The sequence below is a fragment of the Mustelus asterias genome, chromosome 13 (genome assembly GCF_964213995.1).
Source record: "Mustelus asterias chromosome 13, sMusAst1.hap1.1, whole genome shotgun sequence".
In the NCBI taxonomy this organism is placed as follows: Eukaryota; Metazoa; Chordata; class Chondrichthyes; order Carcharhiniformes; family Triakidae; genus Mustelus; species Mustelus asterias.
The window spans coordinates 64172757-64187713 of NC_135813.1; the positions used below are offsets into that span (position 1 = coordinate 64172757).

A 14957-nucleotide genomic window follows, 5' to 3' on the forward strand; every position below is an offset into this window, starting at 1 on the left:
GATTGGTTTCACTGGTCGGCGCAACATCGAGGGCCAAAGGGCCTGTACTGCGCTGTAATGTTCTATGTTCTATGTTCTATGTGGAACTTCATGCTGAATTTCCATTTACCTCCCATTTCTGAGTAACATCTGCAGTTTTTCAAACTATACCTGTTACCAAGACCTGGGAGTTAAAACAAATCTATTAACAGATTCACCATATGACACAACTGCTGTTTTCTGACTGTATCATACAATGTGAATATTAGGCGGCACGGTAGCACAGTGGTTAGCACTGCTGCTTCACAGCTCCAGGGACCTGGGTTCGATTCCCGGCTCAGGTCACTGTCTGTGTGGAGTTTGCACATTCTCCTCGTGTCTGCGTGGGTTTCCTCCGGGTGCTCCGGTTTCCTCCCACAGTCCAAAGATGTGCGGGTTAGGTTGATTGGCCATGCTAAAATTGCCCCTTAGTGTCCTGAGATGTGTAGGTTAGAGGGATTAGTGGGTAAATATGTGGGGATGGGGCCTGGGTGGGATTGTGGTCGGTGCAGACTCGATGGGCCGAATGGCCTCTTCCTGCACTGTAGGGTTTCTATGATTCTATAAAATGCAGATTAAAATGGCACTAAAATTCATCAGCCACCTGACCCCTATTCCTACAATTGACTGTCACTGAAATTCCAACAGTGATGTATATAAAGGGAGTGCCATTGCAGTAATGAGAGTAGCTAAATATCTTTATTAGTGAGGCTGCCTGACTGATCATGGACCTCAGAATGGTGAGTGAGTGAAGGCTGGTGTCACCATTGGTGGCTTTTATGATAAAAACAGAAAGTGCTGGGAATACTCAGCATGTCTGGCAGCATCTGTGGATAGAGAACCTCTGAGGGGAAAACAATTCTCCTAATCCCCGTCTTAAAAGGGAGACCTCTTATTCTTAAACTATGTACCCTGGTTCTTTTGTCTCTCCCACAAGTGGAAATGTCCTCTTGGTATCCACCCTGTCAAGTGTTAGGAATAGGTTAACAGACCTTCCAATTAAGTCCTAATTTGATGTTAATTGTTCAATAAAATTCACTGATATAAAGGGCCACAGGTGGCACTGTTGTTGGTAGAGAATTGTGTGTGGAGTTGGATCAGAGAAATAAAGGTCGTTTATGAAGAATCAGAACTCGTGTCTCCTTTACTGAACTGCAACCTAGAGGCTCAAGCATCAAGTCCCCTCAGGATCTTACATGTTTCAGTAAGATCACCTCTCATTCTTCTAAACTCCAGTGGGTATAAGCCCAATCTGTTCAACCTTTCTCCGTGAGATCAGCCCAGGAATGAGTCCAGTGCACCGTCTCTGAACTGCTTTTAATGCAATTATATCTTTTTTCAAACAAGGAGACTAAAATTGTACCGTAATCATAAGGTCAGGAAATGGAGAGTCTGTGGAATGTTCTTTTCCAGAGAGCAGTGGAGGCTGGGTCATAGAATTTATTCAAGGTAGAGTACCTTTTTTGATAGACAAGAGAATCAAGGGGCGTGGGAACAAACAGGAAAGTGACGTTGAGACCACAACTAGATCAGCAATGATCCTATCAAATGGTGGAGCAGGCTCAAAGGGCCAAATGGCCTCCTCCTGCTCCTCTGTCCTATGTTCCCTGGCATCTTGAGAACTAGATAAATTACATCTACTACATTACCATTACCTACTTTCTCTGTTCCTGCCTCAAAACAATCAATAAGCAGAGCAAAATTTTCCCTTTTAAACCCATGCTGACTATTCAAAGCCTGCACTGACCATGCTGCCCGACTTAACTAAAACCCCCTACCCTTGCGGGGACCATATCCTTCTATTCCCATGCTATTCATATATTTGTCAAGACGCCCCCTAAAAGTCGCTATCGTATGCGCTTCCACTACCTCCCCCGGCAATGAGTTCCAGGCACCCACTACCCTCTGTGTAAAAAATCTGCCTCATACATCTCCTTTAAACCTTGCCCTTCGCACCTTAAACCTATGCCTCCTACTAATTGACTCTTCCACCCTGGTTACGTTTTCCTCCAAATCATTTATATATATTACAAACAGCAAAGGTCCCAGCACTGATCCCTGAGGAACACCACTTGTCACAGCCCTCCATGATTATACTTCTCATTTCTAGATATTCTTTCATTCTCTCCTTTAGTAGGTCTCCGGTATTTTTCTTATCACTGATGTTAAGCCGTAATGCTATAATTCCCTGGACATGTTGTGCACCTGCCCCCCTCCCCTCTCCCCCCACCACCTCCTCTTAAACACTGAAATTACATTTGCTATCTGCCAATTTTCTAGCACTATGATTTTTCTAATGAACTATTAAGCACGAGTAGCAATGTCTCTACCAACTCTTCCTATTTATACATCCAATCATATTTCAGGGCTATATCACATCCGCAATTCAACTGGTATGGTCCTGACCTTACCTATTTAACACACCACTTTATCTAGTACTTCACTGGCTGTTAAGCGCTTTGGGGTGTCCTGAGATTCCGAAAGGTGTTGTATAAATGTAAATCTGTTTTCTTTCTTTGGTGGATTATATCACATAAAACAAACAAATATTCAACAATTACAACAACTTGTATTTATATAGCGCCTTTGATGTAGCAAAGCATCGCAAGTTTTCCTTTTACGAGTGTTATCAGTTGAAACCTTTTTGACACTGACCCTCAGAAATGATAAAATGGATTATATTAAGGGGCTAGTCAGTTTTTTGTGGGGTAGTAGGGGTTAGCTGTAAATTCAATAGTAAAGGGTGGATGACTGTTTTCTGGTGAACATTCCCTCCAGATGCCCTCCTGTCTACCTGATGTCCTACACGTACTTAGAGAAATAAATTTGAGGGGAGGGGAGGGGAGGGGAGTGGACTGGGTGTCAGGCTCATTTCCTGGAATGCAGCTTAACCCCACAATGTTCTGACCCAACTGGTTATTCAAACTGAGGGGAGAAAAATGTAGGAAACAATAAGGTAAATATCAGTAAGCATGAGGTAAATGTGAGATAAATTTCAGCAAATATAGGTAAATATGAAGTAAAGCTGACGTAAATATAGGTAAAGTTGAGGTAAATGTCGCACTTCACAGCTAACAAAGTACTTTTGTACTCAGTGTTATAACAACTCAAAGGAACAGCCAAATTATGCCCAGCGTGGTCCCATAAACTACAATTCAATTAATGACTGGAGTGTTTTGTTTATTTAGTGATGTTGTTAAAGGGACAAATGTTGACCAGGACATCAGGAGAATTCCCGTGTTCTTCACTGGTAATTCTGAAAGGAAAACAGGAAATGCTTGCAAACACTCAGCAGGTTAGACAGCGTCTGTGGAGAGGGAACGTTCCAGGCTGATGAAAGGTCATTGATCTGAACATGCTGCGTGTTTTCCAGCATTTTCTGCTTTTATTTCAGAAAATGCAGCACCTTGTAGCATTGCTTAGGTAGGTACCTGAAGATAATCTAGTCACTTCCTTTGTGTAAGCCCTGAAGCAGCCACTAGGGTGTGCTGTAAAGCCACCAGGAGGATTCCTGGCATGTTCTCCCACTCTGGGAAGTTTAAAGTTTCCTTCGATGGCATTTCTGAGGATAGAAACTCAAGCTATGGCGGGGGTTGTGTGGGCACCGACCTCACCCTTTGCCCTCTGCCAGCTGCTTTTTAATACTTACAGCATTGATACCGCTGAGCTGTATAAGGAATGACATCATCATGTTGATAAGGAGTTGGCTTCGAACAGAAGGGTCCCTGCATAGCTCCCACACACTTCTGGCCTTTTCACTACTTATGGCAGCCCGTTCAGCCTGCATTTCCTCCAGCTCTTGGCTAAAATCGCGCTTGCCCCACAGTCTTTGAAGTGCTGTGATGGAAATAGGGAAGATACAAGTTTAGTGCAAGAGGAAAATCAAGTGGTTCATTGTGATGGTCTGCATTGTTTGTATTTCAGATAAGGTCATGAGAGAAGTCAGAGGTGTCTTTCAATCACAACTGGATTGTGGCTTATTTGAAAAGTGCTCCCAGCAAAGTCTTAATGTGATCTTCTTGAGCTTGAACCTGGACAGAATGGTTAATTAGTTTAGAAGTCCCAGTCCAGTGTGTCCTGAAGGCATCAAGCTTAAATTGCTGGAGTTCTTCCAATCCAAGTCCTTTCCTAATACACTAATACTGAGATCAGCTTCCGCTGTCAGAGGTTGGCCATCAAGTTGCAGGCTAGCTCTATAAGCAACATCACAGAATCTCATGCATTGGTGCAGGAGAGGCCCTTCAGCCCATCGAGTCGGCACCAATGCATGAAAAGTTCTGACCTGCCCACCTAATCCCACTTGTCACATAGCCTTGAATGTTATGGCGTGCCAAGTACTCATCCGGGTACTTTTCAAAGGATGTGAGGTATCCCGCCTCCACCACCCTCCCAAACAGTGCATTCCAAACCGTCACCACTCTCTGGGTAAAAAAGCTTTTCCTCAAATCCCCCCTAAACCTCACAGGGTATCTCTGGGATTAGACAAGCCAACAGTCTCTAGAATCTACATGTGAGGATCAGGTAATTGATAGAAATACGTTGTTTTGAATCAACACTTGTGTAGGATTTGATCACTACTAAGTTCTAGACAGCACATGAGAAATTCATTCTGAAACGGCGACACAATTTAGAAATAGATCCACCACTGTCCTTGAGAAAAGTCCTATTTGCAAGAAAACATCTCAACCAAGATGGTTGCTCCCCAACAGTTACTTGTTAAAGGGATCTTTATGGAGCGTATTCAAAATCATAGACTAGAATCAGAGGAATTTCCGGACAGAAATGGCCAAGAAGGAGCTATCCAGCCTAATCCCACTTTCCAGCTCTGTAGGTTGAATATCCAAGTACATTTTAAATGTTATGAGGCTTTCTGCCTCTACCACCCTTTCAGGCAGTGACTCATTAGCAGACGTTGGTTTCAACACAGAGAGTGAGGCACCTGACCTACCCAACTATCCCAATATAACTGAAATACAACACGACAGAGCCCAGTTATATTGCTTTCACTCCATGGGAAATGGAATGGCAATGATCAGTAATCACACCATTAATGTTCTTCCTGGAATCTGTCAGTTCAAGAGGGCTGCATGACAATTGAAACTGTTTAATCCTAAACATTGTGGATTGAGTACAAAACCATGCTACTCTGCAAACCTTATATCAAGATAATTAGATATTCAATCCACAGCTGCAGACCAGAGTATAGCTGAAACTTCAGATACTCCACCTTCCAGTCCTGCCAACTCCTCATAAACATGGATTGCAACGGTCAAAACCTCTTCCAATTACTTAACCCTTCTTCACGACTAGTGCCATGGTCACCTGCATCAACTGTTCTGTTGAGTGTTAATGTCCAGATTATGTCTATACAAATGGATTTTAACTTAGAGTCACACAGTGCATAAAAGGCTCTTCGGCCCATCAAGTCTGCACCAATAACTACCACTAAAGTCACGCTAACCCCATTTCCTGCACTTGGTTAAAAAAAGGCACCCAACAGATAAACTATTGTCACTTGCCATTCATGGACAAAGCCCTGTTTCCTTTGTCAATCAGGAGGTATCTGGGGCTCTCTGGAAACCAGGGCAGGGTAATAAGCTGTATAAAGGCAGGTAAGGCATTGAAGGACATCAGTAAAGGCCATACACTTTCACTGCCTAAAATCTCTCTGGAGAAACAAAAAGAGCACATAACATAAAAGAGTTGAGATATATTCAAGCATTTTAAAAGGTTTTTAAGACATATTTACATTGATGAAAAACAGCTCAAGTCAAACCAATATTACAGTTGGGGTTGAACATTAAGTCAAACTAAAAAGCTAGCTGGGAGTAGGTTGCCCTCCACTCTGGCATGAGAAACCCTCCAGATGGAATGAGTTACCCTCCACTCTGGAGGGGCTTACCCTCTATTCTGGAGTGAGTTACTATCCAGTCTGCAGTATATTAGCTTCCAATCTGGATAGATAGCCTCTTATCTGAACTTAGATAAAAAAGCAACTCCAGAGAATGGGCATCCTTCCATCGTTGATCACTCATTGTTACTGTCTCTCATTAAAGCTGATGTCAATTTAATCCTGGTACATGTTTTTTTTAATTCATTCGTGGGACATAGGTATCGCTGGCTGTTTATTGCCCATCCCTAGTTGCCCGAGGGCAGTTGAGAGTCAACCGCATTGTTGTGGGTCAGATGGGTTTTTCCGACAATTGACAATGGTTTCATGGTCATGAGTAGATTCTTAATCCCACTTTTTTTTTTATTGAATTCAAATTCCACCATCTGCCATGGCGAGATTCGAACCCGGGTCCCCAGTACATTAGCTGGATGTTTAATATGATGGGTAGGAAACACAGCCATTCAAGTCACGAGGGCACCTCATGGATCAGGTTTCAGTCCATTCACTACAATTATTTAAGTAAGTGAATAACTTCATTAATTAAGGGCCCTGGGCTTGATATCAGACTCTTTAGGGATATTGGGCTTCCCCAGCCATGTGATCAATTTGCCCAGTAAAATATTGCACCGGCAAGAAGGAGCCGATTTAATGAGATCTTGCAATATTTTCAGGATAGTTGCTTGGTATAGAGGTTTCAACAGTGGAATTCCCAGCAAAAAACTACAAGAAGATATGGATGAGCAGCAGGCTAAAGGTGCAGCAGAACTGGAATCAGGAGACAAGGAGATGTGGGAGATGTGTCACAGCCTGATGCTTATTGTGGGACATCAGATCTCGGAGTTGAGCAGTTAATACACATTTGCAGCCATTATGGTGCAGTTTTTTCCCTTGTTGCAGATGCTTACTTTGTTTTGATCCCTGACACTTTTTATCCTTAACAAAATGATGGCACAATATGACATGCAGCAGAAGTTATATTTATTGACAGTTTCACTGGATACAGAGCCCAAGTGCATGTATTATCCTTGTGATTCTGAACTGTCCTCAACAGAACCATCGTGGCATTTGCACAAAATCGATGTGCGTTGTCTGTGGCCAATTGCCCCTCTTGCAGAAGGAGCAGAAGAGTTGGGTGTCTGATGTGTCAAAGTGCCATGTGCCTTCAATACTAGGGCTGATTCCAGAGGCAGCCACCATGGACAGCAATGCCTCTGAGATTCTGGAATTCACCTCTGATTGTTCGGGTGGAGTGTAAAATGCGCCACTGGTTCACTATCACCCCTCCTGGCTACTCCTGAAAGGTGCAGCCGTGACTCAGTCGGTAAGTAGCCCTCTCGCTTCTGTGTCAGAGGATTGTGGATTGAAGACCTACTCCAGAGACTTGGGCTGGAAATCTCCAGCCAATCATACCCTGCTGCCACTGCCAGTGAGGATGGGGAATTCGGCACTCAGCCAAATCTCTGTTCACTGCAGCGGGACGGGAGAATGCCGGCTGTGAGGTGAGTTGGAGAATCTGGCCCTTGATCTCGGCTGACATTCCTTTTACCGGGGGGAGTGTTGCACTGTTGTAGGTGCCGCCTTTTGGATGAAATATTAAATCAAGGCCCAGCCTGCTCTCTCAGGAGGACATGAAAGATTCCCTGGCACTATTTTAAAGGTGACCAGGAAAGGACCCCACCCTATTGCCCCGGACGATATTTATCTCTCAACATAACAGATTATCTGGCCAATATCTCATTGGTGTGGGACCTTGCTATGTGAAAATAGACTTTACAACAGTGATTACACTTCAATCAAGTTCTTTAGTGGCTGAGAAGATCTTGAGGTGTCCTGGGCTTGTGAAAGGTGTTTCAGAAATGCATGTTCTTCTTCACCATTTTCTGTCCCTCGTTGGCACAGTGTCGGAGGAAAGTCAAGATACCCTTTATGTTCCTCATTGTCCATGAACTTTGGGATGGTTGGAAACGGGTTGACATTCAGTCTCAGTGTGAATGGGGGTGTGTGGTGTTCTAGCACAAGGTACTCTCTTCAGGTTTATGATACCTTGTGACTATGTTGCCTATACAGCAGCTCAAAGGAGAAAGCATGTGGGTTTGGTACCTACCTGGTCCTCCATTCTTGAAGAATGCTAGCATGCTCTGTAGCCTATTCCACTCAGGTAAACCCTTACCCAATCCTTTAAGAATTGAGTACAGACGAATGACTAACCATCTATAAGTAAATAATAAAATCTGAAACATGTGTCCCTCCAATCTTATCTCCACTGAACATGTTTAAATTAATAAATCTCTCTTGATAACTCAAGGCCGTGAGTCCCATAAAAAGTCTTTGTTACTCTTTCAAGTCTTTCCAATGTTTGGTCATCCTTTTAAAGACAGCGTGCTCCAAACTGGGAGAAGATTTCCTTTCTGCCTGGAGAGCACATCTCCATCTTCGCCACATTTAGCAAACAGAGCAACCCTTCTGCCATATTCCAAGTGTGGCCTTGTCAATAGTTTATCCGGATTTACCGTGAAATGTCACATCCAGCACATGGTTAACACACAAACTAGATGTTTTCAGCAAAGAGGACAACAATGATATGAAAGTTATTTTCTGCCTGAACTTCGGGATGTCCCTTGGTTGCAATGTCATGGAGCTTGGCTGCTGCTGCAGTTGTCTGTCTGGATGATGTGACGCAAATACTTGCGATGGTCCTCCAAACACATCATTCAGCTCTCCATAGAGTCAGCAGAAGCCATAGTGAGGATCATGTTAGGGCGTCAGCCCATTGGAGCTGTGGCTAATAAGCCTGTTCAATCTGAGCATAACCCCTGCAGTGACTACCTCCGTGTAGAATTTCTCTGAAAGTTGACATCATCTGTAAACATGCTAGATAGTGCATAACGTTATTAAACATTGATTTCAATAATACCCCCATTTAGTTACCACACAGCTTTCTGTTCTTCAGTACATTTGAAGTTTAAAGTTGCACCAATTTACACTTTGGAATTTCATAATGATGGGCGGAGTTTTCTGTTCTGAAGACCAAGTGTGGTAGTGGGCAGGATAAGTGGCGTGTTGCCCTCTGGGTGGCAGGACGGGAGTTTGTGCCCAATTGTACACCTGGAACCTTATTAATTATGCATCGGTGACCCACTCACCAAAATGCACGGCTCCAGTTCTTCCACCCCACCATCACCTTATGGGGTCAAAGGTCCTGGTGCCATATTTAAATGCCACCCGAACGCACATATCCATTCTCTGCAGTCCAGCGGTATGGTGCGGAATTCCTGAGATGGCCCCCAGGGGAAAGAAGCCATGCTTCTTTCAGCCAGGAGTCGCTGGTGGCTCCCCTCATTGCAGTTTGCAAACGCTGTGACATCCTCTTCCCGGGGGGCTGGGATGGGAGGGGGGCGAGAGGGGGAAGGTGGGCCGTGGTGGAACCAGGAGGTCATCGACCTCTCTTTGTAGGCGGTTGCAGCAGAGGGCAAAATGCCCCCCCCCCAGTGCAGAAGGAGGATGAATGATCTAATCTGCTCTGCAAGGGTAAGTCACCTTCTTGCTCACTTCAGACTCACACTCTCAGAATAAGGCACTCAAAGGGTTACAGTCCTCGGGATCTACCACACAATGAGCAGAGGAGACACCAGCACTGAATGTCTCGCGCATACCTTAACATCATCAGTATCTCATCTATCATCCCCTTACTCGGGAGGGCTCAGCACACACAGCCGGTATGCACACTTCCCAACCACTCCTTCATCCCTTCTCATCACATTCCATCTATTTGACTTCATGCAAGGCAAGCTGGCCGACCGCAGGAAGGAGACATCCCAAACAGGAGGGACAGCAGACATATTCCCCTTGAGGACACAGATTGCTGATGTGGGGAGGGTGAGATCAACCTCCCCCATTAACCCAGTATGGGTGAGCCTTCCCAATGTCACATCCTGACATTCACAGTGAATTACATGCAATGTTGCACTCTGTCTGCTCAGGAGCTAAATCTATCCTCTCTGTCTCACTGAGACCTGTAGCAGGCCCAGACACAGGTCCAGTCAGACCAAAGCCCCAAGCTCACCTCTGATGGGGAATCATTTGATCACCGTTGGATTAGGCTCAGGGTCACTATCTGGAGAACACCTCACGTACATGTCTCCACAGCAGTCAGAGGCAGTGACTGCCCAGGTCTCTGGCACTCGGAAAACCGCTGGAGGTCAGGCACCCACTGAGTGCAAGTCAGATGATGAGTCTCTGGATACTCTTGCTGGAGATGCAACAGCAGGCGGCGGCGGAACATCAGACAGAGTTACAAGAGGCAGTGAACAGACTAGAGCGAAGGATAGAGGAGTCTGTCAATGTTCTGTCTGATGTCATGACTCCAACATGTGGGAAGGATGATGGCCGCCTTGGAGACCTTGGTCTAGCGGTTTCTGTCGACTTGTGCTTCAAGCTGTACTAATCACTCGAGGAATAGGTGGAATCCATCAGTGGCCAGGCAAGAGGGGGACAGGGTACCTCGACCTTTCTCCAGATGCCTCTTCTCCTCAAGGAGTCAGGCAGGACCCTTGTGCACCCAAAGAAATTAGAAGCATCAGCTGGACACCCCGGGGCCATCTACCCAGGACACGCCAGAGAACATCAGCCAATCCCAATCCCCTTTGCCTGTGACCCCCTCAGCTCAGGCTGAGGAGGATGCAGTTCCCATACTACAGGTGACCAAAAGCAGACCACAACCTCCAGGCCTCACTGGCTGACCATTGAATACGAGCTCCCTGGGGATTGGTAATCAGCCAAGCAGGTGAAACTTGTATGCCAAGCCCTGTATAAAGCAAGACCCTGAGTGGGTCCATCATCCTTTCAGTCCCAGTTGGGACCTGTTGTGTTCACCACAGGCTTGTTTATTATCATTTAGTGCAATAAAAACACCGCCAACTCCTGGAGTTATTATAACAGACAACAAGGCGTAGCAGTCAGCAGGCTGCCTCCACCTTAGCTGCGGATTTTGGGAATGCACCTAGATGTAATGGCAGAATGAGAAAACTTAGGGTGGTGTGGGTGTTCACTCACTGCATGTATCATACAGCTTTGTAAATACGTTTTGAGTTCCTGATAATGGTCTCATCATGTGACTGCTTCTATATATGCATCTGTGTGTTTTACTATTGCGAGGGTGACCCAAGCTCTCACTCCATGATTGCCTCCCTATGTGTGCCTCAGTTTCATGTGATGCTGAGCAGACTCATGATAGTCTCTCGCTCCTTGTATCATTATAAGGGAGATGTGTCAAGCCATATCTTGACAGTGAGAGCACATTGAGATTTGATCCTTTAAGCTTGTTCTCCTGGGAGAGTTAAATCTAATGTTGTGTCATCAACACTGAGCTGTGCTTATTGCGAGTGTGAAAACACATGACCTGGAACCATTATGGTCTCTATAAACATGTGTAAAACTCTGTGGCCGTTCAGAGTGTCTCCTTTCACTGGCTATATGCAGCTTTGGGTGCTGGCCTTCCAAGATTGGTGGCTTTGTGATCCTTCAGGGTTACAAGTCCAAGGCCAAATGCTGACCTTGCAGTGACACAACTTGCAAAGTCCTTCCCAATCACTGGCATGGTGCCAAGGATAGCAGGAATGTGCTGGAGCCCCTTTGCTTGGATCTGATTCCTGCTGGAAGCTTGTGGTTATCTGTATGTCACTGGCAGACCTTCCACATCATGCTGCTTCGAGGGCATTCTCATGTGAAAGCTGACCCTCGTTGCCCTCCTCATGATCCTGCCCTTCCAGGGAAATCTCGGCCTCCTCCATGTCTCCCTGCGGTAGGAGATCTCCCCTTTGAACTGCCAAGGTGTACAGGGCACAACAGACCACGGTGATGATGTGTGTGGAGAGTACTGCAGAGCACCACCCGAATGGCTCAAATAAAGCGTATCTTCAGGATGGACCGGTCACAGAGTGCTCCCATAGCCGTATCAATCCACCGAGGCACTTCAAGGATAACACCCGGGTGTCATGAGCCATCACGTCAATGGGTTCCCACAATGACACGGTGGCACAGTGGTTAGCACTGCTGCCCCACAGCGGTTAGCACTGCTGCCCCACAGCGCCAGGGACCCGGGTTCAATTCCAGCCTTGGGTCACTGTCTGTGTGGAGTTTGCATGTTCACCCCATGTCTGCGTGGGTTTCCTCCGGGTGCTCCAGTTTCATCCCACAGTCCGAAAGACATGCGGGTTAAGTGGATTGGCCATGCTAAATTGTCCCTTAATGTTCCAAGATATATATGATAGGGGAATTAGCAGGTTATATATGTGAGGTTATGGGGATAGGGCTTGGGTAATATGCTCTGTCAGAAAGTCAGTGCAGACTCGATGGGCCAAATGGCCTCCTTTGCACTGTAGGGATTCTATGACCCAGCAGCCAACCCTGTAAGCACTGTGGCCCTTTGAGTGTCTGTGCCACCTGGGAGTGATTCAGGATGTAGGAGTTGTGAAAACTCCAGGGATCCTCGGACGCTCAGGCACGCTCAGCTTCTGATGATCACACAGCGGCTGAACGTTGATGGAATGGAACCCATAGGGGCGGCACGGTAGCACAGTGGTTAGCACTGCTGCTTCACAGCTCCAGGGACCTGGTTTCGATTCCCGGCTTGGGTCATTGTCTGTGTGGAGTTTGCACATTCTCCCTGTGTCTGCGTGGGTTTTCTCCGGGTGCTCCGGTTTCCTCTCACAGTCCAAAGATGTGCGGGTTAGGTTGATTGGCCATGCTAAAATTGCCCTTAGTGTCCTGAGATGCGTAAGTTAGAGGGATTAGTGGGTGGATATGGGGGTAGGGCCTGGGTGGGATTGTGGTCGGTGCAGACTCGATGGGCCGAATGGCCTCTTTCTGTGCTGTAGTGTTTCTATGATTTCTAACCCCTCTCTGTGAATGAAGATCAGGGGCTGCTGCTTCGGAGCTTGAGGAGACACGTGTGTGCAATCGATTGCTCCCTGGGCATATCGCCACAAATCCCAGAAATCCAGCAGCCGGGCTAGCTTCATCCATTGTGAACTCTATACAATGGTAAGCCTTACTGTAGAGGGCATCCTTCACCTTTCTAATACATTTACGTGTTGAGGCTGGAGAGATGCCGCATAGGTCTCCTGTGGATCCCGGGAACAAGCTACTTGCAAAGTAATTATGTGCAGTGGTGACCTTCAGGGGCACTGGCAGGGAATGTCCTCCCAGTCCATGTGGCATCAGATCCTCCCAGCCCATGTGGCAGGTTTGAGCCACCACATTCCTTGACAAACACAAACTTGTGTGGCACTGTCTCTCGCTCATCATCAAATAGGAGAGGTGGCTTCAGTAGACCCTTGGTGAGATGGGCCTGCCCTCCTCAGCCTCTAGGTCTTCCTGGGGCTCTCCTGGAACACCTCAGGCCATGGCTCTTCCCTAAGTTGTGCAAGACAGTGCCGGATCCTCCTCCTTCCCCTCGATCTGAGCACTGCCATCAACGAAGCAGCATCGATTGCAACCTCCGCTCTGCAATCCTCCTCCTTCCTGTAGACGGATAGATCCGAGGCATGAATGTATCTCACCAACAATGACAGCCCTCTCACTCCATGGCCAGAAAACTACTGTCATGCCTTTGGGCTACACTTGTGCCACCTGCATCACTCTTGGAGCTGAGGCACTCCCTTGCAGATCATAGGTGTGTCTTCGAAGGCACCTGAACAACTTGACGAGGTGGATTTTCAACCCATGTTAGCAGTCCAGAAGAATCGTGATTCTCTCCAGAAATCGCGATTCCCGATTTTCTGCGCCCCCTTCGCCAGTGACGTCCTGAGGTTCACGCCCACTAAATCGGGAACCTCATTTTAATATTTTACATACATTTCATTCTCATTACCGAGACCCCTGTCCACATGATCCCTCCTCCCCCAATGAATATTTAAACCTCATTGATATGGCATTACGTGGAGAGGTTTACAACAGGTTTTGAACGTTGAGATTCAGTCAAGAGGATTCCCCCACTCCCCAGGGGTGCAAAGGTAAGTATAACCCCCGGGGGAGAGGGACATGCCTGGCCACTATCCTCACACTGCCCCCCTGCACAGGAGGGAGGAGAGCGGGCAGTGAAGGGGAGGGGGGGTGAACTTCCAGGCACGGGGGAGGTGGGGGGGGGGGTGGCGGAGCGAACAGTGAGTGGGCAGGAATGCCGCTGGCACTCACGCAGTGGTGTGGGGAAGGTGGGATCCTCCAAATATTGTCTGGGGGCAAGGGGAGGACCCCCCACTGATGGCTCCTTGCTGGGTGGGGGGGGGGGGATTCCATTTCAGTGCTGGTCGAGGCGCCCCGATCTCTGTGGAGCTGGCTTTGCAGGTTCTACCAGGCCCCACCTTGCCAGAGCAACAGCGTAAACCTCACCCACCCATTTCTGTCACTCAGAGAGGCTGGAGATCTGGAGTGAAAATTGGGCTGAGCTGGAGGGCTATACACCAATGCACAGGGTAAGATTCTACCTGACATCTCAATCCCATATAGAATGGAAAAGGGTTAATTTGATTTGATTTGATTTATTATTGTTACATGTATTAATATACAGTGAAAAGTATTGTTTCTTGCGTGCTATACAGACAAAGCACACCATACACAGAGAGGGAAAGGAGAGAGTGCAGAATGTAGTGTTACAGTCATAGCTACGGTGTAGAGAAAGATCAACTTAATACAAGGTAGGTCCATTCAAGAGTCCGATGGCAGCAGGGAAGAAGCTGTTCTTGAGTTGATTGGTATGTGACCTCAGACTTTTGTATCTTTTTCTCGACGGAAGAAGGTGGAAGGGAGAATGTCCGGGGTTTGTGGGGCCCTTAATTATGCCGGCTGCTTTGCCGAGGCAGCGGGAATTGTAGACAGAGCCAATGGATGGGAGGCTGGTTTGAGTGATGGACTGGGCTTCGTTCACGACCCTTTATAGTTTCTTGCAGTCTTGGTCAGAGCAGGAGACATACCAAGCTGTGATACTACCACACTCATGTAATTGTGAAGTTCATTAAAGGTGCTCAGACACTGCGTAATTTGGATTTGA

At 46.7% G+C, this 14957-nt stretch overlaps 1 protein-coding gene across 1 annotated transcript in view; it reads right to left on the reverse strand.

The window, feature by feature from the left end:
- Nucleotides 1-14957, reverse strand: part of LOC144502266 (solute carrier family 2, facilitated glucose transporter member 11-like) — an 88648-nt gene that overhangs the window by 41729 nt on the left and 31962 nt on the right. The window contains exons 6-7 of the mRNA XM_078226089.1: nucleotides 5538-5686; nucleotides 3668-3855 (exon numbers count right to left, since the gene is read on the reverse strand). Coding sequence (XP_078082215.1) covers nucleotides 3668-3855; nucleotides 5538-5686 — 337 coding nt within the window. The remainder of the gene's footprint in view (nucleotides 1-3667; nucleotides 3856-5537; nucleotides 5687-14957) is intronic.